The following is a 23,468-nucleotide window of genomic DNA, read 5'->3' as shown; positions in this document are numbered from 1 at the left end:
AAAAAAAAAAAAAAAAAAAAAAAAAAAAAAAAAAAAAAAAAACTGTGTCTCAATATAATAACCAGACTCGAAACTTAAAAAAGAGGTAATTACTCAGTGGCTCCAGAGATTTGCTAGGATTTATTTATAGTCGCTAAGAAAAGTCCTCCCCTCCCTTGCCAGGCAAACCCAACGCAACGCCCACCCACACTGCGGCACTGGACGCTCTGGGGATGCGAGGTTAATTCCCCGAGTAGCCGCTAAGGGGAGCTGGACGCTGGACCGCCCTCCGGCGTTGCCATAACAACGGTGGGCGCGCAGCCTTAGGAGCAAAGTGCCGGCTAAAGCAGGTGTTGGATTGCAGCGCGCTCGCGGAGGCTCAGGGATTGTGTGGAGCCCGGGAGCCTCTCAGAGAGTCTGGCTCCTGTTCCTCCGCCTCCCTCTCGGACAGCTTCCGAACCCAGCGGGGACGCGCAGAGTGAAAATGGTCCACCACTCAGGCTCGATTCAGTCCTTTAAACAGCAAAAAGGTCAGTTGGGATCTTGGTCCCCCCTCCCTAAGGGCGTCACGTCCCCCTCTGCATGCCCTTGCAGTTGTGTAGGAGCATCCTTTCCAGGCTAATGTGACGCAGAGGTGGAGAACTCTGTGAAGTTTAAAAAAAAAAAAAAATGCTTCTTTACTCTGCATCCAAGATGAGTCTGATTTCTGAGCCTCCGCACGGTCCCAGGGAGAAGCGGAATTCGTCATTTCAGGGACTTGATTTAATGTACTATCTCTCCTAAGACTGTTTCATTGCATTGCAGTAAACCAGCTGAGTAAGGATTGTTTTACCAGCCCAGTAGTGCTCTGAGGTTTGAGGACAGAAATATTGGACCCTGTTTGCCCCAGTCTGTCATTCAAATGGCTAAGAAGTTTCACATGAATAAATCTCTTACTTGAGATGCTTTTACACAGTCCTAGATAAATGAATTTTTGGTCAGTTCGAGAAGTTGGCCTGTTGAAAGGGTTCTGAAACTTTCTTGGAAAACTTAATTTTGCCCACATCCTATGTTTGATTCTGCGTTTCAGGCTTTTGTTATTGTTGGTAGGTTCCTCTTCCGGGGGCTTTGTATTATCTCTCTTAGCTTGTCCTTCATGTTTCTCTCTGGATGCAGTGGTATGAGTACCTATGCTCATAATCAAATTAAGAAATATCCCTAGTTATCTTCACTCTTTAGTCCTTATTCCCTATTTTGTTGAAAAGTATTTTTCTAGAGCATGTTTATGTTTAGGCATATTTACAATTCTTTGCAGTTGGTCCAAAAACATGTATTAAATAACATAATTACCATTTTATTGAATTAATAATGATGATGGCAGTTATGCCACAGTTGACCACAGGTACCTAAGATATGTGAATTCTAGAATGGTAACTTGACTCATTCATAGCGAAGTGAATATTTACTTATGTTATTATCTGTACTCTTATCTGTCCATCTATCTATCTACAGTCAACAATTGTTTCTGTATAGATTGTTGACTATTTTAAAGCAAAATCTGGATGGACATACCAGGGATAATCTAATAGGGATTCCTGCATTAGGCAGAATATGGGACTGATTGAGCTTCAAATTCCATAATTTTGTACTGTTACAGTCCAAATTCTCTAGGTTCTTTTGAAAAAATATGTTGTGCCATTCCACGTAAAATCTAAGTGTTCCAAAGAGAATTAGATTGTTTCAAAAAGTCATGTTCTCTTTAATCATTACTTTAAACACATGTACACTTTAAGAATGAAGACAAAGATAGTAGGAACTTTACCTTAGCTTCATACAATTAATATTCTCTGATGCATGGCTATAGGTGACTCATTCTTGGAACATGGAACCTTGAAATGGTCCCCACACAACTTATTATTATGTATGCATACATATTTTGCTTTTAAAAGCTAACAACTGCCAATTTAAGGACCACCTGTGATTGCTCAAAGTGAGTCATAAAAAATAGTACAAATCTTTGTTCTTCATACTGTCCAAAAACATTTGGTTTCCTTTATGATGCATTATGAGCATTATTTTCAAGTCTTTTACTTTTTGGCACAAAAAACAACTTTAGCAGAAGGATAAATGTGGAGAGGAGGAGGGATAGGAAAGGAAGCACCAATAAAGTGGTTCTGGTTAATTGCTTCTTAACCATGAATGGGCATTCCAAAAAGATGTAACAAACTGAGGATTAGCTACTTTAATCTTTCAAAGAAGAAGCAAAATAAGATTTTATATGCTTTCTGATCCAGGAAGCATGAGACAGAAAGCTTTTAGGGGTGCTTTTCAGCATAACATTAACCTGAAAACTTCACATTAAAATGGAGAATATGCTGGAACTCTATAGGGTTCTAATTACCAAGCTTGCCTTTGTTAACTAGCTTAAAAACCTTGAGCAAAGGGAGTCTGCTTCTCCCTCTGACCCTCCCCCCATCTTCTCCACCTCACCATATTCTCTCAAATAAATAAATAAAATCTAAGAAAGGAAGGAAGGAGGAAAGGAAGGAAGGAAGGAAGGATGGATGGATTGATTTAGCTGAGCAAACCAGTCTCTGGGGATGACTTTTTGTTTTAATCAAGTGAAATTAAAGTTTGTTTTTATTTTGATTTCAACTCTATAATACCTAGAAAGAGCCTGGGATATTCAGAAAACACCATTAGTGTAAGACTTTAAAAATGTTCACTATCACTTGAAAAATAGACACACTCTCTATTTAAACTCTCAGCAAGCAAGGCGCCTGGGTGGCTCAGTTGGTTGAGTATCTTCCTTCCGCTCAAGTCATGATCCCAGGCTCCTGCTTCTCTCTCTACCTCTCCTTGTGCTCTCTCTGTCTCTGTCTCTCTCTCTGACAAATAAATAAATAAAATCTTTTAAAAAATAAGTAAAATAAACTCTCAGCAAGCCAGGAGAACTATGTAGTAATGTATGTAGTATGTAGAACTATGTAGTAATCTAATCAATCCCTGATCCAAATTCCCTCACTGATAATAATATCTATCTAATTGGGTAATCAGCATTTTTCAATAAGTCTAATAGATGCCAGAATTGTTTTCTGTAAAATGAAATACTATCTGAAAAACCAGATTTCTCCATTAATTTAATCTGCAATCTTCATTTTCAGCCTTGCATTTTAATTCTACATATACTACTTACAAGTTTTTTTCTTTAAGATCTCTAAACTTCAGTTACTACCTCTGTGAAATGAAAATAATATCTACATTGCAAACCCCTAATGTGTTCAGCAGTTTGGCGTACAGATTGGGACCCATAAGTATAGTGAATAATTAATAATAATAATAAAAAAATAATGATGGCTATTCTTCTTCCCAGGCCCATCTGCTTTTATTCTTGACTACTTAGGAGTAAAAACAACAACAACAACACCCTCAACAGTTCCCTTAGAAGTTGTTGCCCTTTATTTTACTTTGTCTCACTTTTGTTATTTGGGGGTATTTTTAAGGAAAATGAGACTCTAGGTCATCTAAAAATTCGTTGCAATAGTCTTGATTTACAGTCACAAACTACACAACTCCCATGCCCATTTCTCAGGAAGGCCTCTCAAAAATTCCCATAGAGTAAGTTTAGATGTTCATTTCATAATTTCAAAATTTCACTGCAGATAAATTGTACTTATTCACTCTCCACTCAACCCATATTTACTCAGCTCTTGCCATATGTCAGATATGGTGCTTAGCAATGGCATTGTCAAGAACGCTTTCATTCATGAACCTATTACTGCAAAAGTCTTCTTCAGAAAACTTTGTGTAGTAGGAAGGCGGAGAGGTTTGCTAAACACAACCTTTATGCAAATTATAGGAAACTCTGTATTTTTCTAGGAAGATGTTGACATATTGTTTATTGACAAAGCCAGTTAAGTTTTCTTTTCTGAAGAGACCTACATATATTTTTAATTTTTTAATATTCTAATAATTTTTTATTCTACTTTGATTAAATTTACATTGTTTTATTAAGAGGCTTAATAAATTAGGCAGTAAACTGGGAGAATGGGGGAGGGGGGCAGAGTATTCCACAGTTTATTTCTGAAGTCTCAAGATTACACTGGAGTGTATTATGCTTACAGAGAACTAGGACTGTGTTTTTGCCTTTGCCTTCGCACATATTGGAGGAACACATTAGCTGGCAAGTCAGCAGTGATATCTGGTGAAAGTCCAACTGTGCTTCCCAGCCTGGCTTGCTCTGTTCACTTGATGGAGGATGAATTCATGTGTCAAGCAAAAGTGGGCAAGAAAAGGACAATGTGAGCTCTGGCTTGTAGTGGCTGTTATTTACCAATACAGCCAGCAAGACTTTGAGGAAACCATAGGTCACCTCAAACACAGCCTGTCCTAAAAGGCTTGGGCTTAATGGAATTAGCTGAAGCTGTTAAGTGATTCATCATTATTCTAAGGGACATTTGGTAAACATGAAAAGAGTGTTTTTAATAATTCCATGGAATCAAACACTTCCTACTCAAAAAGTGGCTTAATCATAATAATAATCTTTACATGTACTTGGGAATCTGCAAACCACAAAGCGCATGTATTCTCTCTCTCTCTCTCTCTCTATCTATCTTTTTTCCTCAAAATAAATTACTTGCAATGGCAGGTGCCCATCTGTGAAGCCTCTCAGCAGCCATCCTGCTTTGTGTTCAGTTCCTAGTTCCCAAGACCCTGAAGGGACATTGCTGGGGGGAATACCTAGTTTCAGAATCTCTGATATCCACTGTTTAAGTCTCATTTTCCTCTCACTCATATCTTTAGGATCTAGGATTTTCTTTTGCTCTTCCCCTGGTAAAATGAGAAAAAAAAAATCTGGAGCCATTTATACACTGACAGAAATGTATTCACACGTGTGTACTGACTCTCCCTGGTATTTTGCTAGTTGATTCTTTTATTTATGAGAAGAGAAGGCATTGCCTCTTTTAAAAAATTCCTGCCACGTAGGAGAAAAAAATTTGGGGGGGGGTGGATATTTTGGGGTCAGAAACTGTACTTCTCTCAGGCTGGTGCTGACTATCATCCTGATCACAAAGGATTAGGCACTGAATCTAATGGAGAGCCCCTCAGGTCTTTCTACTCTGTCTCTTAATTTTCACCCTTCTCTTTCTTTACCTCCTCTGTAGATTTCCTACATATTTACAACTCTAGTTTCCTAATGATAATCTCCCAACCGGGGGAGAGCCCAACTATGAAGGGAATGTAAAGAAATTTCTATCCAAATAGGAAACACATGTGTCTGGGGCCATTTCTTTTCTTTCTTCTTTCTTTCTTTCTTTCTTTTTTTTTTTTTTTTGTTAACATATAATGTATTATTTGTTTCGGGAGTACAGCTCTGTGAATCATCGCAATTCACAGCACTCATCATAGCACATACCTTCCCCAGTGTCCATCACCCAGCCACCTATCTCTCCCCCAACCCCCCAAAGTCTCAGTTTGTTTCCTGAGATTAAGAGTCTCTTATGGTTTGTTTCCCTCCCTGGTCCCATCTTGTTTCATTTTTCCCTCCCTTCCCCCAAAGAACATCCCGCCCTGCCTCTCAAATTCCTCATATCAGAGAGATCATATGATAATTGTCTTTCTTTGGTGGACTTATTTCACTCAGCATAATACCCTCTAGTTCCATCTAGGTCCTTACAAATGGCAAGATGATGTGGTATATATATTTACAATGGAATACTATGCAGCCATCTTGGACCATTTTCTTTAAAAATGCTGCATACGTCCAATGGCTTAGAAGAATTACTGTGTCACTTCAAAGTAAGGATATTGAGGTTTAAAATGATGACTTTGAATTAGCAAAAACAGTATAGAATATGTGATAAATAAATATCCTCTTAGGAATGAAGAGAAGTGATAACATTTAAAAGAAATTTCATCCAAAATAATTATAGGATAAAAATATGAGTGTTTCAAAGCTATCTAGAAGTTCAGTTACCCAAAATATCACATTTCTTGAGGATTCTAAGGAGCGTAAGTCTTCATTTGAATCAAGGATTTAACATTCTACTCTGCCCATGGATGTTACTGAAAAAAAAAAAAAATGGGGGGTTGATAATTATATAAATCAACTTCTCAAAAGAACCTAAACCTAAAAAAAAAGAAGGCCTGGCCTCTTTCTGTTTATTATTTCAGTATTTTACAATTATGCAGATGTTTAGAAAGTATTAAGGTAAAGTGTGTAGATTAATGTGAAATAGGTGTATCTTGATGAAAAGAACACGGATTGGAATTCCGAGATTGAATTCTGTCACTATCTCTGTAACTTGCGAATTTGCCTTTTCTGAGCCATAGGTTCTTTATCCAGATCTGTGGGTAATCATCCCCACTCTCAGGATTGTCGAGGAGGATAATGATAACACCACCACGAAAACCAGCAGCAGCAACAGCAAATACAGTGTAGATACTACTCACCCCAAAGCTTAAAAGTACACTTCATATTGGATGCTCACTAAACCTTTAGTAGTTCCATGTATCATTTTTCCTATTTTCAAGGTGAGAGAATTGAGGTGTAGCTCTTTGAGGTATAGCTCATTAGCTCTTAATGAGTGACAGAACTGAGCGGTGAACACAGCCCTTCCTGACTCTGAGGTCTACCTTAGAATTGTTCTGCATTCCATAAGGAAGTAAGGAAGCCTACTTGCTCCAAGTCCTCTGGAGGAAGGAACAAAACAAAACAAAACAAAACAAAAAAAACCGAGGCAGCTGAAAGGCTGCTCACTCCCATTTGATTTCCACTGTCTGGCTGTCTGTAGCTTGTCCTCTGGTTTTAATCTCTTCTCCTCTATAAAACTATCAGAGTTCCAGGCAGATTTCAGTAATTTCTGAGCTACATCATGGATAGCTCACTGTCCATTATGTGGCTTCAGTAAAATGAGAACTTTAGATGGGATAATGTCTGTGATACCTTCTGACTCTGTAGTTCATCAGAAGTTACAGAAGTGTGAAATCATATTCCAGCAGGCAGTGCATTGGTACAACAAACCTACCTGTCCCTTCACTTCACTACCTTAACTGCTAAACTAACTGCATTACAAAGCAGCATTTACTTTAAATTCTGATTTGTTCCAACCCAGCAGGCACATGAGAAAACAGAACCAAATGCAGGATCCACGGTCACCAAAACACGAGTCCCTCTATTCACATCCTCACTGGCACCAAGACCAAGTTGGCATTGGAGGAGAGGACTTCCCCATGCATAAAACTGGGTGGACATGAAGACTGTTTTTTAAAGGCACTGTATTAGTCTTAGTCTTTTTAGCATTCCATTTCTAGAAAATTAATAGGATGACCAAAAGACATCTGTCAACTCCTAAAGTTGTGTGTGTGTATATATTTATGCAAATGTATTTATGTAAAAGTATATATTTATATCTATATAATATGTATATACATATATATTAAACATTTTATTTATTTACTTGAGAGAGACGGCGAAAGCAACAGAAATAGTGAGAGAGAGCACAAGTGGGGAGAAGGGAGAAGCAGGATCCCTGCTCAGCAGAAAGCCCAATGTAAGACTCAATCCCAGGACTCTGGAATCATGACCTGAGCCAAAGGCAGATGGTTAACCAACTGAGCCACCCAGGCACTCCCTAAAATTGTATATATCTTATATCTTATAAAATTGTATATGCACATTTAACAGCAATTTAGTCAGGGGGCAAGGGGTCGGGCTTTCCAGATACATGTACAAGGTCCAGTTTAAACTGTGTTTCCATCACTCAGTGGTATCTTGAGCAATTTGTTTCATCTACCTTAGCTCATGTTTTTAATTAGAAGATCCAAATTTTCAAGAATCACCTGGAGTTCTTGTTAAATGCAATTCTTCAGTCCCTCCAGATGTATAATCTCTTCTCCCTCCAGGGGAGGAGACTAGGAATCTGTGTCCTTAGCAAGCATGCATCCTATAGGGTTCTAACAACTGAGCCCATTTGAAAAACTTTTATAAAATAGTAACTACATAAACACTGAATGAGATAATGAATTAAAGTGTGTGGGCTACAGCAGGTTGTGAATAGGTGTTCTCTATTAGTAGTAGAGGTAAACTATGTAGATCCTAGACTTAGATGAATACATGCATTTAGTCCTAAGAAAATATAACTTTAGTGTGTCTCTATATTAACTACAATCCCCAATCCTTCCTTTTTTTTTTTTTTTTAAAGATTTTATTTATTTATTTGACAGAGAGCGAGATTACAAGTAGGCAGAGGCAGGCAGAGAGAGAGGGGGAAGCAGGCTCCCCGCTGAGCAGAGAGCCCGATATGGGTCTCGATCCCAGGACCTTGAGATCATGACCTGAGCCGAAGGCAGTGGCTTAAACCACTGAGCTACCCAGGTGCCCCCCCCGGCCCCCGCCAAATCCTTCCTTTTTAAGGTATGAGGAAACTTCCTAAATGGGAGTTACTGCCTTGTCTCATTTACTGGACAGTTCAGCAAATGAGTTATCTGACTTGTAGAGAAGAGCTCTCAGACTTTGCCTTCAGTTCTTCTATATTGACCCTTATAAATACCTCAAATTCTATCAGTTCCTTATATTTGCTGTAGGTATTTTAGGTCCTATTTTTTTACTGTATAACTTTTTGAAAAATAAGGAAGCTTTAGCGCATACCCTCCCATAATGAAATAATTCAGGGCAGGGCCTTAAAAGTACAATACATTGTAAAAGTTTATAGTTCTTCTTGATTTACATATATGGAAGATGTGCATTAGGTTTGTGGTGATTTATTTATTTTTTTAATAATTCATTGTCATAATTTAAAGTCATGGTGAAAACACTATGTGAAATAAGAAGCATAATATGAAATCACATAATTGTGTTCAAATCTTAAAACTGTTCACATAGTGACCATGGGCAAGCTAATTTCAATGTGTTTCAATTTCCTTACTTATGAACTCTGAATAACAAATACTATTATTAAACATGTGTTCTTTGCCAGACACTGTTTAAAGTATATTGCTTATAGTATCCTACTTAATCTTCATAAAGAGACATATCTGTTACTGTAATTTCACAGTTGAGAAGACTGAAGGATAGAAAAGCTAGTGTTCAAGGTCACACAAGTAGGAGTGGCAGAACTAAGGTAGCTATCCAGAGGTGGAAATGTCATGAGAATGAGCAATTCTGTATGGCTAATTCCTTCTACAGCAATTGCTTATATAGTAGGCTCAATATTTGGTGACTAATGTTTTTGTAAAACACTAGTAGCTCCCTATCCTAACTTCAAATCAGTGAAATTAATGGTTGCCCATTACTCAGCACAGGGTTTTTCTGTTTGCCTACATAATCTCTACTTCCACTTGGTTATATCAATATTTCCCAAAGCATTTTTCAAATAATTCTCCCAAAGTTTAGCTGATTGCAAAAATTCAACTTCTTTTCCCTTTTTGGTAAAATGACTCTAATTTCCTAACATTAGCTCTATTTGGACTTATTCAAAAGTTGTTTAGCCGTGAACCTGTGGATCTTAATAGGCACAGTGGTGTACTTGCAGACAGTGGTGCATTTACAGTGTACTTGCCTAGAATTACCTTGACTACCGACTGAACATAGTAACATAAGATGGCCTCAGACTTATAATGAATGAGATAAATGGTCAAGAACTTGAAGGGAGATGTCAAGCAGCTTGGATTCAAATGACACTTCTTGGCGCCCCCGGGTGGCTCACTTGAGCTTCTAGCTCTTGATTTGGGCTCAGGTTGTGATCTCAGGGTCCTGAGATAGGCCCCACATGGTGTTCTACACCTAGTGGGGAGTCTTCTTGAGGATTTCTCTCCCTCTGTCTCTGCCCCTCCGTGCTCTCTTTCTTTCTCAAAAATAAATAATTAAATGTTTAAAAAAATTATGCTTCTTGGGATTTGTAATGTATGATTTTTGCCAATGTTCTTATTTCTCTAAATTTCCCATTTGTCCTATGTAAATTGGAACTGGTAGGGTTGTTTAGGGGATAACTTGCTGTAGTGTGTACTTAAAAAAAAATGCATATACAAATCTGACTCTATTTTTTTGCTACTTTTTCTGATCTTAAGAAGTTCTAAGACATTCCAGTATAATTTATGTTTGTTGAATAAATGTTCCTACTAAACATAGGTCAGGAAAAGTCAAGTTTAACACTTTTTCTTTACAGTCCAATTCTTAGACTTACTTCTTTTTAATCATGTTCAATCTACAAATTTCAACATAAGGTATAAATTTTGAAAATAGAATTATCAAAATATGATTCACATGACTTTTAGTCTCTGAATTTATATTTACTTCTGATATAGTATTAACAATTTTTGATTGTTTATGATATTTTGCTCACCAAATGATATTCATGAAATGAAAGTAGAGTGATAATTACAAAGAATTTTATATAGAAAGGGTTCAAATTACATCTTTCTCTTCACCATATTTTATATATTATAAAATATATTATGGCCTGATATAATAAAAAAGAAATAGCTTTCAGATGTCAGTCACTAACCATAGACAAGAAAATTGGGGGTAAAGCAGTAAATTCAAATTTCCTTACTGAGGAAAACACTGTCTTTTAAAATACTATCTTTGGTATAATGCCTCCTTTGGAGCATTCATATTTTGAATAATGCTTTTCTATTTCTCACACATTGCTCCAAGACAAGTGAGTTGGTGGTATGTACCACACTGAACAGCTTGCAGTTAGTCATAACTCTTACCAGATGTGAAGAAATCACCCACTCACAGGCACTTATACCCAGCTAGAAAAGAGTACTCTAGAATTTAAGTCACAAATAAGCAGTTACTTTAGTCCATAGTCCATATAAAATCATGTTTTGCAAAACTTAATTTATTCTCTCTAAAAACGCTGTATAACTGAATAATGAAGTATGCCTGAGAAAATTCTATCTAAATATGATGTTTAAGACCTAATTATTACAATTTTCTTTATATAATTGGAGTCCTGCAGGGTACTTGAGTACTGTATGGTCTTTAGGAATGGTATGATTTTATATCAAAAAGTAAAAAAAAAGGTGGGGAGATTCTGAACCTTTCTCTGCTTCAGACCGAATCTTGAAAAACCAACCGTTGTTAGCCAATGGGAAATGTGACAATCAAGTCTTCTTTGAAGTTATCTAATATTCATTTCTTCAGCCTAATTAAAAATCCTTGATATGAAAGATATTAAATAGATATAAAGCTTAATATATTTGAATTTTATTTCTTCCAAGAATATTTTGTCAGATTTAAATCTTATTTAACTGCTCAGTAAATGAAAAGATGTTATGTGTTCATTGAAGGTTTTTAAAGATAGTGGTCTTGAAACACGGAGGGCTTATAATTGAGCTTACTGAAGATGGCTCATCACTGTGTGCTTGATATTCATTAACCCATCTAATTCTCAGAAATCCATCAAAGAAGGTACTACTCATTCCATTTTACAGTAAGGAAATCGAACCATAGCATGACTGATAGTTTATGTAGTAACATAAGCTGAGCATTTGGTAATGTAAGACAGGTGCTTAACAGAGCTAGAATTTGGATCAGCAATGTGGGTGCATATCTTCTTTTCTATAGAGGCTTTTACCAAGATGGCTGAAAGGAGCTGATAATAGTTCAGAGCCCACTGTGTGTCCATCAGTGTGCTAACCATTGTATATATGTTCTATCACATAATTCTTATGTTAACACTTTGAGACAAAAGTCTGTTTTGCAGGTAAGGAAACAGACTGAGAAGTTAAGGAAGTTGCACATGACCACATAGCTAATATGTAGCAAACATGAGATTAAATCCTATGGACTTGCTAGTGTACCATGAGATACACTAGGGGTAGGGAGAGTAGCTTCTTTCTATCATGAGTTACACTGAAGAAATTGGATTAGGAAAAAATAGTGCATTGATGAATAGTTACTGTAAACATGTCAGGATATGATCTTTGTACACAGTGCAAAGGGGAAGGATTTTGGCCCTTTATGAAATTCAGTCAGTTATAAGATACAGCAGAGATATCAACAAAGAATCTTTCAAAAGTTCTGTTACAGCTTATACCTCACTTTTTTTTAAATTTTTTATTTGTTATAAACATATATTTTTATCCCCAGGGGTACAGGTGTGTGAATCACCAGGTTTAAACACTTCACAGCACTCACCAAAGCACATACCCTCCCCAATAATCCCACCCCCTTCTCCCAAACCCCCTCCCCCCAGCAACCCTCAGTTTGTTTTGTGAGATTAAGAGTCACTTATGGTTTGTCTCCCTCCCAATCCCATCTTGTTTCATTTATTCTTCTCCTACCCACTTAAGCCCCCATGTTGCATCACCACTTCCTCATATCAGGGAGATCATATGATAGTTGTCTTTCTCTGCTTGACTTATTTCGCTAAGCATGATACGCTCTAGTTCCATCCATGTTGTCGCAAATGGCAAGATTTCATTTCTTTTGATGGTGACGATCCTATAGATGGTGATAGATCCGTATAGATGGTGATGAAGATTTTCTTATCATCTCAGCAAGACTCCCTTCCATTCTCACGCTTCTCTAAACCACCTTCTCCAACAATACCCATTCCCTTTAGTGTATCCTCCATCCTACCCTCTCAAATCTGGATTTTAACATTTGTTGCTATTTCACCTGGATGTGAATATTGAGTTCTAAGTTTGTTTGTACTGGAACGAGACATGATGGGGGACCAGGAATCATGATGCAGCATATCCTAGGCCCCACAATTATGTGTTTTGGGCAAAAACTTAACAGAAGACCTCCGTGTTCCAGGCACTATGCTAACCATTGAAAATACAACATTCAGTGAAATTTGACATCTGTTGAGGTATCTCTGCTAGGGTTTATGTTCTTTTCCATTGATACCTCTGTTGAAACACTGTAAGTATCTCTTAGCCATTTTTATTGAAGAAGTAACTGGCTGTCATCAGTTTGGACACCTGCTTAAATCATAAAAGTACTCCTGTGGTCAAGGAATCACTTAAAATTTTGAAAGGAAGCAAAGAGCTTTAAGAACAGAAACAAACTGAGGGTTTTGGAGGGGAGGGGGAATGGGGTGTTGGGTGACCCTGGTTGTGGGTATTAAAGAGGGTACATATTGCATGGAAAAAAAAAAAAAAAAAAAGAACAGTTAGAGTCAGCCTTGTCCTTGGGATAATTCAATGCTGATCCAGCATCGAAATCCAACTATGCTGCCTATAGTAATGCTTTGGAAATGTTTTCAGTAAAATTTCCCAGCATCTAATTTTTATAAGGAGGTAGTATAAGGTGGTAGTTCCATACAGAAACTTCAAATGCTTGCACTGTCAATGCACGCATGCAGTATTGATACTGTAGAACAGAGAAGGCAAATGTCTGTATTCTAAATTATCATTCCCCCTCTTTTGTGCAAGTCAAAGCCTGACTTTAGAATGCTTCCTTACATGGCACCCCCCGGACAGAGTTCATGTGGAAATGAAATATTTTTGTCAGACTTGTTATACAAGCTGGAATTCATCTCTACCTATACCCATGGTGAGAACAAGTCAGTATCACTCCTTTTACACTCTGCTGCTGAAATTTGTTCTGTTCTTATCAATCTCTTAAAGACAAGGGGTACATTTTTCTTCTTTTCTTTTAAAAATGATATTTATTTATTTACTTATTTACTTATTTGAGAGAGAGAAAGAATGCACAGGAGCAGAAGTTTCTTTTTTTTTTTTTTTTAATTTTATTTATTTATTTGGTAGACAGATCACCAGTAGGCAGAGAAGCAGGCAGAGAAAGAGGAAGGGAAGCACAGTCCCTGCTGAGCAGAGAGCCTGATGTGGGGCTCGATCCCAGGACCCTGAGATCATGACCTGAGCTGAAGGCAGAGGCTTTAACCCACCGAGCCAGCCAGGCACCCAGAAGGTCCTTTTTGACAGTACTTATAAGAGAAAAGAAGGACAGACAATGGGGAAAAAGAGCAATCAAAGTAAAGCAAAAAAAAAAAAAAAAAAAATTGGGAGTTTATTTTATGATGGAGTTATGCAATAATTCAGGTACTGCTTGCATAGTATCTTGGAAGTCCAAATATCATTTGGTTTATTTAAAAACTAATAAATTGTACAATACCCTGTGCAATATCGTGTGTTCCACAGGACCAAGAAATTGATCCTGAGCCAGAAGACTCTGGTTATGATGTATCTATAGTCCTCTCTGGCCCTGATCACTGAGTATTGTTTGCAGAGATGAAAAAAAAAGTATAGATATTCTTCTAGTTTAGTAATATCCCTCAAAAAATACCACTCATTTAATATATAATCCCATCTCTTCTTCCCGTCGTAATATTAGACTTAGCTTGCAACGTATTTCACTCTTTTCTCCTGTTCCTATCCCATTCCTGATCCTGAGACAAATAGTAATCCCAAATCACCACTTAAATACATCCTGCCTTACTTTATGCAGTATGATAGGATAGAAACTAATAATTAAGCTTGACTTGTAGTAATCATAATATACTGATCTTTGTCAAATAGAAAGTCATTTTCTTAGGTGTACAATTAATATGGTTCAATACATTAATCCTCCAAAACCAAGAAAGGCATAGGACATTCCTATAAGAATCTCTGAAATATCTTTGAGGCCACATTCTTAGAGGTCTAACTTGAGAATCTAAAAGGGTTTATTTTATATATATTGATCAAACTCTTACCATGTTCTATATTCTGAGGTTTACAATCCATAAACTGAGTTAAATTTAAGGATTGCAGAGATGGCCAATTCATACCTATTTGTAAAAGTGTCACAGTAATGGGAATAATGGACATTAAACTTTTTAAAATATATATTTTTATTTTGGGGGAGGCAGAAAGAGAGGGAGAAAATCATCAAACAGATTCCCTGCTGAGCACAGAGCCTGATGCAAGGCTCGACCTCACGACCTGAGATCATGACCTGATCCGAAATCAAGAGTCAGATGCTCAACTAACTGAGCCACCCAGGTGCCCGGACATTAAACTTTTGACCTAACTTTTATTCATCCTATATTTATGGTTAACTCTTCTGAGTTCCTGAAGACCAGGTTTTGAATGACTCTGAAATTAAAATCACTCATTTATTCATATTTTAATTGATTTACTCATTCAGTGATTTTACTAGACACTGTGGAAGATACAAGGGATTTAGAGAAAAAAAAAAATCAGAAGAGGCCTTAACTCTGCAAGATCTGGCATCCTAACAAGGAGAGAGCTGGACAAGCAGCCCACAACAGAGTTTGAGAATGCTGATGACAGGCAACCAAAGGACATGGAAATAGGAGCAGGAGGTCTATCCTAATATGAGGATACAGGGTTTTCAGGAGAAGCATGTGGTTGCTCTTATGAAATCAACGGGGTTTTCTTCTTTCACCTCATTTTAAAACTCCTTACCAAGGAGGACCTGTGATTGTAAGCACAGAGAAACGTTTATGAGACCCTTTGAAAGGAAATCATGGTCTTATTATTAGTAGATTCTTATGTTAATAAGAGATAGTGTTTAGCTGATTAAGTCAGAGATATTATTATTTTTTGATGTAGTGTTCCAAAATTCATTGTTTACATATAACACCCAGTGCTCCATATAATACATGCCCTCTTTAATACCCACCACCAGGCTCACCCATTCCCCCACCCACCTCCCCTCTAAAACCCTCAGTTTGTTTCTCGGAGTTCATAGTCTCTCATGGTTCACCTCCCCCTCCAATTTCCCTCCCTCTTCACTTTACCTTTCCTTCTAATGTCCTTCATGTTATTTCTTATGCTCCACAAGTAAGTGAATTTAGTAAGTGAAAAACCCCCGAAGCAACTCAAAATGTTGAAGCCAGTTCACTGCTCATACCAAGGACCCAATTTTCAAACTCTTATAAGGACTGTGGGTGAATGTAAAAGCCATGTCCATTCTCCTTTGCGAGGTGTGTGAGTGAGGTTGATCAGCAGGGGATGACCCATCAACATTGGGGAGGTGGGTCCTGCACAAGTGCAGACTGTCACCTTCTGATCTAGGACCTGTTACCAACTCCAACTGCTCACCAGGTCTGAGCAGGCTGCTTAGCAGGAAGTGGATCTGTGCAGATATTTGCACATGGCCTAAATTAAAAATTGTTTTCTAATATTCAAATAACATGATCATTGTAGAAAATTTGGAAAAACATTATTACCTTAAAAAATTGTGCCTGTTAAAATATTCTACACATTTTAAGATAATTAGATTCTGATTTTCTAGTTTATCACTATATGGGCTTATTTACCATTTTTCTAGATTATCATTACTTAGGTTTAACTTTATGTGTAGGTGCATCCATCTTCAGTGGTTTTTTTCAAGTTTCACATTATATATATGAATAAATATATTTTATTTTAATATATCTATAAGAAATACAATGATATTAATATTAATATATTAAATTATATCCTAATGATATAATATTAATAAATTTATATTTATATAAATACATTTATTTATTATTTTCCTGATTGAAAAGAGTACAACTTTATGATTTCTTTTTTTAGAAGGTTCAGATTTATTCAGTGGGATACATTCTCTTGATACCTTCATATGTGAATGAAAACTTTTTGACTCTAGGATACTTAAGACGGGAATAGTTTTCCATAAATATTATAACTTTGAACTACAGAGTGCTTCTTTTTTCAGCCCAAGGAATTTATTGTAGCAATGCTTTAATTATCATTTCAGATTCTTTCATTTTTGCCTCTTTATTTAACCATCACAATTGGTTGCATAAACTCATGGAGATATACATCTTCCAAATCAATTTATCTTCCTTTCTTTTATTGTCATTTCCCCCAGACATTCTGGTGGTGCTCCTTAAGATTCTCTTTTCTACCGATGACTCAGTCTTTCCATAGGTCGATTCTGATCTTTATTTCTTCAAAAAGCATTTTTAATGTTAACAACAAATTGCTAACCCTAAACTATGCCTTTATTTTACCTAGCTCTCTTTTCATTTTGATATGTTGTAACATAATTTTTTTGAGAATTCATTTTTATCTAAGGAGAGATCCCTGATTCTGTCTGTATTATCTTTGTTTATTGTAGCATATCTTATTCAAAGGTTTTCTCTTCTGCAACCTTTGAAACATGTTTCTTCTTATATTGGGAGGAAAAAAGGAAACTTAATTTCTATTTCTCATCCTCCTCCTTGAGGAAGGAGAGATCTATATAGCCAGGTGTTTAACCCAAAGTTGTTTGAAAGGATTCTCCTGATCACTGCTAGTTTACCATCCTCCAGTTAGATCTTAAGATCGATGACAACTCTTAGTTTGTTTCCAAGTCCAGTGACCTAGAAATCTTGAGATGACCTGAAGGCAGACTCTATAGGTGCTTATTTTTAAAAACATTTATTTAGTCAGCTATACCTCTGGCCATATTTACTAATGAAAATTTCTTTTTGGCCTGATTTCTACTTTAGGCACATTGTGGTTTTGTTTATTTGTTTTTTTTCCTCCCGTATCAAGAAAAACCCAGTAGGATCAGTGAAAAGCTCTACTTTTTTTCTGTTTGGGATGGACACACTTGCCCAGGGCTGTAGCTCTTTATTTGTTAATACCTAGAGATGAAGGGTATCAAACAGTCTCTTAATCTGTTCTGTCCACTTGGCTTTGCTTTTCCAGACAAGAAATAATGGTGAACTCAGACCAAGATCCCTTCAACCTTCTTGCAGCAATACATCACCAAAGATGACTAGACATCTTTATTTAATCTCACTTTGTCTATTCCATAATTCTTTAGTTTCTTGCATTGAGGTAGAAATGAAGCATCATCCATTTACTTTTTCACATTCTCTTCCTCCATCTTTTTGGCCATTGGAATGGAGAGGGTGGTTCAGAGAGGAAATTAATCCTTAACAAATGATTTCCCCAGAATTCTTTAAGAAATTTAATTGTAAACTTTACCAATATATGTATTATATTTCTCAAAATGGATGTGCCTTGCCTTTTTCCATTTTCTTTAATGCTCCCTGGATTTTATGTTTAATATTTCCTTTGCTTTCTGTCCTTGCTCTATTAAATTTAGTTTGCTGGCTTTCAACTTAAATGGCTTGGAAGGTATATATTCTGTTTTAAATTTTACTAATGGTTTGGCCTGTTCTTGCTGTTCAGTATATATCGGATCATTCACACATTCCCCCCTTCATTATCTTGATTACATTTTTCCATCCAAGAAATTTTTCTATAAATTTGAAACTGTTCCAGTTTTTCGATTTCTCTATAGCTAAACTGTCTACCTTCCCTGCTTTCTTAAACATAAGCACAGTGAACTCTAATTTTCTGTGTACTTGCTGCCACTGCCACCCACCAATAAACTATAATCTGTTGAGAATATTTTCTTATTAATTTTTATCACCAAAATTGAAATCGCCTGACACACGGAAGATACTTTTAATTCTATTTTTGAAAGATTGCTATGCAGGGGTGATAAAAATCAAGAACTCTTTTAAAAATTTTTAGTTATTTTTTTCTTTTGTGAACCTAAAGCATATTTTTCTGAAAATAAATGATTCAACATAATAATAGAGACTCATGCAGAGCTGTACTAATTAGGAGGTATTGCTAAGGCAACCATTGCTGATTTCTTTAATAAGAAAACACTTTTTAAAAAAATGACTTGAAACACAGTGGAAGAGTGACAAAAGTTAAAAAAAAAAAAAAAAGGCAATATCCTGCCCACCCCTGTGTACTCCTTAGGCTCTATTCTCAGAAACAAACTCTTTAGCTTTACTACTTACTAATGTTTGTTCTGAGACTTCTAGAATTTCTTAATTGTATACCTATGATCCAGTATTTGTTACATTAAAATATCTGTTGATTTCCCATCAAATTAGTGGATATTAAACTTCTCATACTACCACTACAACACCTCTGCAATCCCTGCTTCCTTATTTTCCCAGTACTGATCTTGAATAAATCAATAGTTAATGTATATATTATTTTCACATTAAAATTGTTTAGTGCTTCATCAAGCAGTTAGTAGTATACAAAATTAATAACCTTTCAAGTAAGTAAGATTTCTTATTTTTCTTTAAAAAACTTGTTTTTACATTTGCTATATTTTCATCATAACTCTTCCATAACTTTTTAATGTTCAAAAATAATTTATCAAATGCTTAGCTGTTATTCTTCCTTACACTGAAACACATGAAATTATAACTTGTTTTCCTTAAGATGCCTCTCCATCTTACCTATCTCTTGCCCCAATGAGAAATTTTTAAATTTCAGGATTGTTGCAGAGCTGGGACTTATCTTTCCAATTATCTTATATTACATCTCCTTTTCTTGACCCCATGTCTTTCCTTTTTTTTTTTTTTTTTTTTTTAATTTGCTGCCATATCTTACTAGGACATTCTCGAATAGCTTTTTTAAGAAACTGTGTTTCAGGAGTTAATTTTTTGAGGTTTTGTACATCATAAAATGTCTTCTTTTCCCATACCAGAAAAGTTGATTGAATCTTTGGCTAGATAAAGAATTCTAAGATGGATATTATTTATTCTCAAAGCTTTTATGTCATTATTCTGCTGCTGACTTCCAACAGATAGATTTGCTTTCAAATAGCCTAATATCCTTCTGGATTGAAATCAAGTCTCTCTTGTGAATTTTTATTTCTTTTCTCCCCTCCCTCCCAAGTATTCATTCCTGCCCAATACCAACTTTTCTAAGTTTTAAAATTCTCTTTAACTTAGTATTGTGTGAAATTTCATTATCGTGGATCTTAGCATGGTTCTAATTATTCGTTCTTCTGGTCACTTAGATGCTTCTTTCAGTCTATAAAGTGATAATTTTAATTCTGGGATGTTTTCCTCTATTAGCTCTATAACGATTCTCTAATTCTTTATTTTACTCATTTTTTTTTCTAAAGCTATTTTAAGATAAATATTGGAGCTCTGGGGTCCTGGTTATCTTTTTGTTTTTATTCATTTCTATATATACACTATATATGTGTGTGTATTTACACATATGAGATGTATATATGTTTGCTATATATATAGCAAACATATATATATATGTTATCTAGACATCTAGATATCTAGAGATATCTCTATATCTATGTATCTATATATTTATAGATATATATTTATATATATATCTAGAGATATCTCTGTATTTATGTGTGTATATATATATATAATACATATATATATATAATACATATATATATATAATACATATATATATATATATACCCCCTACATACATATTTTTAATTTTAAAAGTCTTGAGGTGTAATATACCTACTATAACCTGCACATAATTAAAGTGTGTGATTTGATAAGTTTTGACTATGTACTTACCCATGAAACCAAAATTACAGTTAATATTATGCAAATATAATTCACTTTCAAAAGTGATTCTTTGCCACTCTTCCTTCCTGCATCTACCTGTCCCTTATGTTCAAACAACCACTTACATACTTTCTGTCACTTTAGATTACTTTGCATTTTCTAGAATTTTATGAAAGTGGCATAATACAACATAAACTCCTTTTTTGTCCTTTTAATTTACTCAGGAATTATTTTCATGTTCAGTTATATTGTTTATTTCAATAGTTCACCCCTTTTATTGCTGATTAGCATTATATTATATGGTATATTCATTTACTATTGCTGCTCTATAAAATTATCACAAACTTAGTGAGCTAAACAACACAAGTTTATTCTTAACATTTCTTGTGGTTGAAGTCCAAATGAGTTTCACTGTAGTGGAATTAGGTTGTTAATTGCACCACAGCACCTGGGAGATGAACCTCTCTGTAATCATAATGTCAGTCTGTTTTAGCTCTAGGAGTCACCTGGCTTTTCCACAGCAAATGATGCATTAGTATGCTGAATCTCTTAGTCAAGGCCTCATGGAGTCTCCTCTGCATGCTTTTACTGGAAGCTTTCTGTACGTTGTTAGTTTCCTCCCTCACCTTATATCTGTGTTCCAAAAGTTCGTTCTAGTGGCTGAGTTAACATTTTCTCATCATGTATTCTTTGATCTATACATTAATAATTATTTGTATTTTTGATTCTTATTTTGGTGGGGTTCTGGGAGTAAGTATATAAGTGATAAAAGTTTGTGGTAGATCTTTTCTTATTGAATGGATAACCTGATATCTTTGTTCAGTGGCAATCTTGAACAAGTATCAGTTGCATACCCAGAGAAGGTTCTACATTGATATTGGCCTTGGGCATGACCTTTTAAATTTAACAACAAAAGCAAAGGCAACAAAAACAAAAACAAGCAAGTGGGACTGCATCAAACTGAAAATCTTCCGCACAGCAAAGAAAATAATCAACAAAATGAAAATGCAGCTTACAGAATCTGAGAAGATATTTGTAAATCATACATCAGATGAGATTAATATAAAAAATATATGAAGAACTTATATACTCAATAGAAAAACTCTAATCAGAAAATAGAGGAACTAAAGAGACAGATTTCTTCTGTTGATCATCTCTATGTCATCCTTAGAAATCTGAGGATGACGTAGAGATGATCAACAGGTAGAGGAAAGGTACTCAAAATTATTAATCATAGGGAAATACAAATCAAAACCACAATAAGATATCACTTCACACCTCTTAGAATGCTATTATCAAAAAGGTAAGAAATAACCAGTGCTGTCAAGGATATAGAAAAAAAAAGAACCTGTGAGCAGTGTTGGTAGAAATGTAAATTGATACAGCCACTATGGAAAACAGTGTGGAGGTGCCTCAAAAAATTAAAAATAGAACAACCACATGAACCAACATTTCCATTCCTGAGTATTTACTCAAAGAAGAGAAAAACGCTAACTCTAAAATACTTTTGTACCTCTATTTCCATTGTGGTATTATTCACAATAACCAGGACATGGAAGCAACCTAAGTGTCCATCAGTGGTTGAATGGATAGTGTGGAGATACGCGCACACACACACACACACACACACACACACAAATATTATGCAGCCACAAAAAAGGAAATTTTAGCAGCAGCATGGATGGACCTTGAAGGCATTGTGCTAAGTGAAATAAATCAGACAGAAAAAAGATAAATACCACATCATCTCACTGATATGTGGAACTTTAAACAAGTAGAGCTGATATATATGTAGAGAACAGATTGTTTATTTTCCAGATGCAAGGGTTGGGATAGGTGGGCAAATGGGTGAAGGAAGTCAAAAGATACAGACTTACAATTATTAAGTAAATCAGTCATAGGGATTTAATGTACAGCATGGTGACTGCAATTAATACTTTATTGAATATTTGGAAGTTGCTAAGAGAATAGATCTTAAAAGATCCCATCACAAGAAAAAAAATTCATAACTACCTATTATGACATGTGTTAACTAGACTTATTGTGATTATTTTGCAATATATACAAATATTGAATTATTATGTTGTACCTCTGAAACTAATGGGTTATATGTCAATTACACTTCATTAAAAAAGCAATTTATTGCACTTGATGTGTAAGTGCAATTTCACCCCTAAATTTTGTACTATTAAGCTTCAGACTTAGAATGTAAACATATTTTATACTTGTTTGCCAGAAGCCAGAAAGGGCCAGTTAAATTTAATCTGAAGTTTGGTTTAATCATATCAGTGGTCAGTGTTTACACCCTGGTTCATGAAAAGCTGCTGTGTTTGAAATGAAATGTATTCAGATTTTTAACGAGTGTTTAAGAGTTCTATCATCTTGGGAAGAAAGGCCCATCAGTGCTTTTGCATGTGTTTTGTAATTGCAGAAGTTTAGGAGTATTAGATTTATTTTTCATTTTGAATACCTGATGACATTTTACTGTTCCACACTTTGTGCTACACATTTTGAAGAGATGTATTTTTTATTGTAATGTTTGTAATAAAACATTATTCAATTTAACAAAGAAATGTGACTTGGGTTGGCCATTTGCAATATAACTGTTGGTGTAATTGTAATGATTTATTTGAACTATTATTGTTCATGCTTCTCCCTTATGAGTGCCAGGCAAAAAGAAAAGGGAACATTTTCAATAAACATGTTCTTAAGGGCAAACAGAGATGGCAATTAGACTTCCAGTGTCAACTGCTCACTGTGGTGTTTGCTGATGATTTAGAAGGTAATATTTCTGAAAATAGTGTTCCAACTACTTTAAGTATGTCCTAGGCAGTACAGTGGGAACCACTTACAAAACTGCCAGTAAACAGTTATCTTCAGCTCTTTGACACTCTGATTTCTTTTTGCAATAATCCCATATTTCTTGGGGCTCCTGGGTGGCTCAGTGGGTTAAGCCTCTCTGCCTTCGGCTTAGGTCATGATCTCAGGGTCCTGGGATTAAGCCCTGCATTGGGCTCTCTGCTCAGAGGGGAGCCTGCTTCCCCCTCTCTCTCTCTGCCTACCTCTTTGCCTACTTGTGAGCTCTCTCTCTGTCAGATAAATAAAATCTTGAAAAAATAATAATCTCCATTTCTTTAATATTTCCATCTCCTCTCCATAACTAGTTATGTTCTGCTTCTGACTGTGAGTACTGAATTCACTCTGTGCCAGATT

The 23,468-nt window shown here is 35.7% G+C and overlaps 1 protein-coding gene across 2 annotated transcripts in view; it reads left to right on the top strand.

The window, feature by feature from the left end:
- The window catches only part of ANO3 (anoctamin 3), a 412,105-nt gene that overhangs the window by 145,454 nt on the left and 243,183 nt on the right, over positions 1–23,468 (top strand). Inside the window, exon 1 of one of the 2 annotated variants that reach the window (XM_059406879.1) lies at positions 49–509. The exons of the other annotated variant lie outside the window; for it this stretch is intronic. Coding sequence (XP_059262862.1) covers positions 464–509 — 46 coding nt within the window. The 5' untranslated portion in view covers positions 49–463. Of the gene's footprint in view, positions 1–48; positions 510–23,468 lie in introns of those variants that run through there. 2 annotated transcript variants of the gene reach the window in all.

This window comes from Mustela nigripes, chromosome 1, assembly GCF_022355385.1.
Source record: "Mustela nigripes isolate SB6536 chromosome 1, MUSNIG.SB6536, whole genome shotgun sequence".
Lineage (NCBI taxonomy): Eukaryota > Metazoa > Chordata > Mammalia > Carnivora > Mustelidae > Mustela > Mustela nigripes.
Note: the sequence above shows the minus strand (reverse complement) of the source record. Positions and strands in the feature narration are given on the sequence as shown.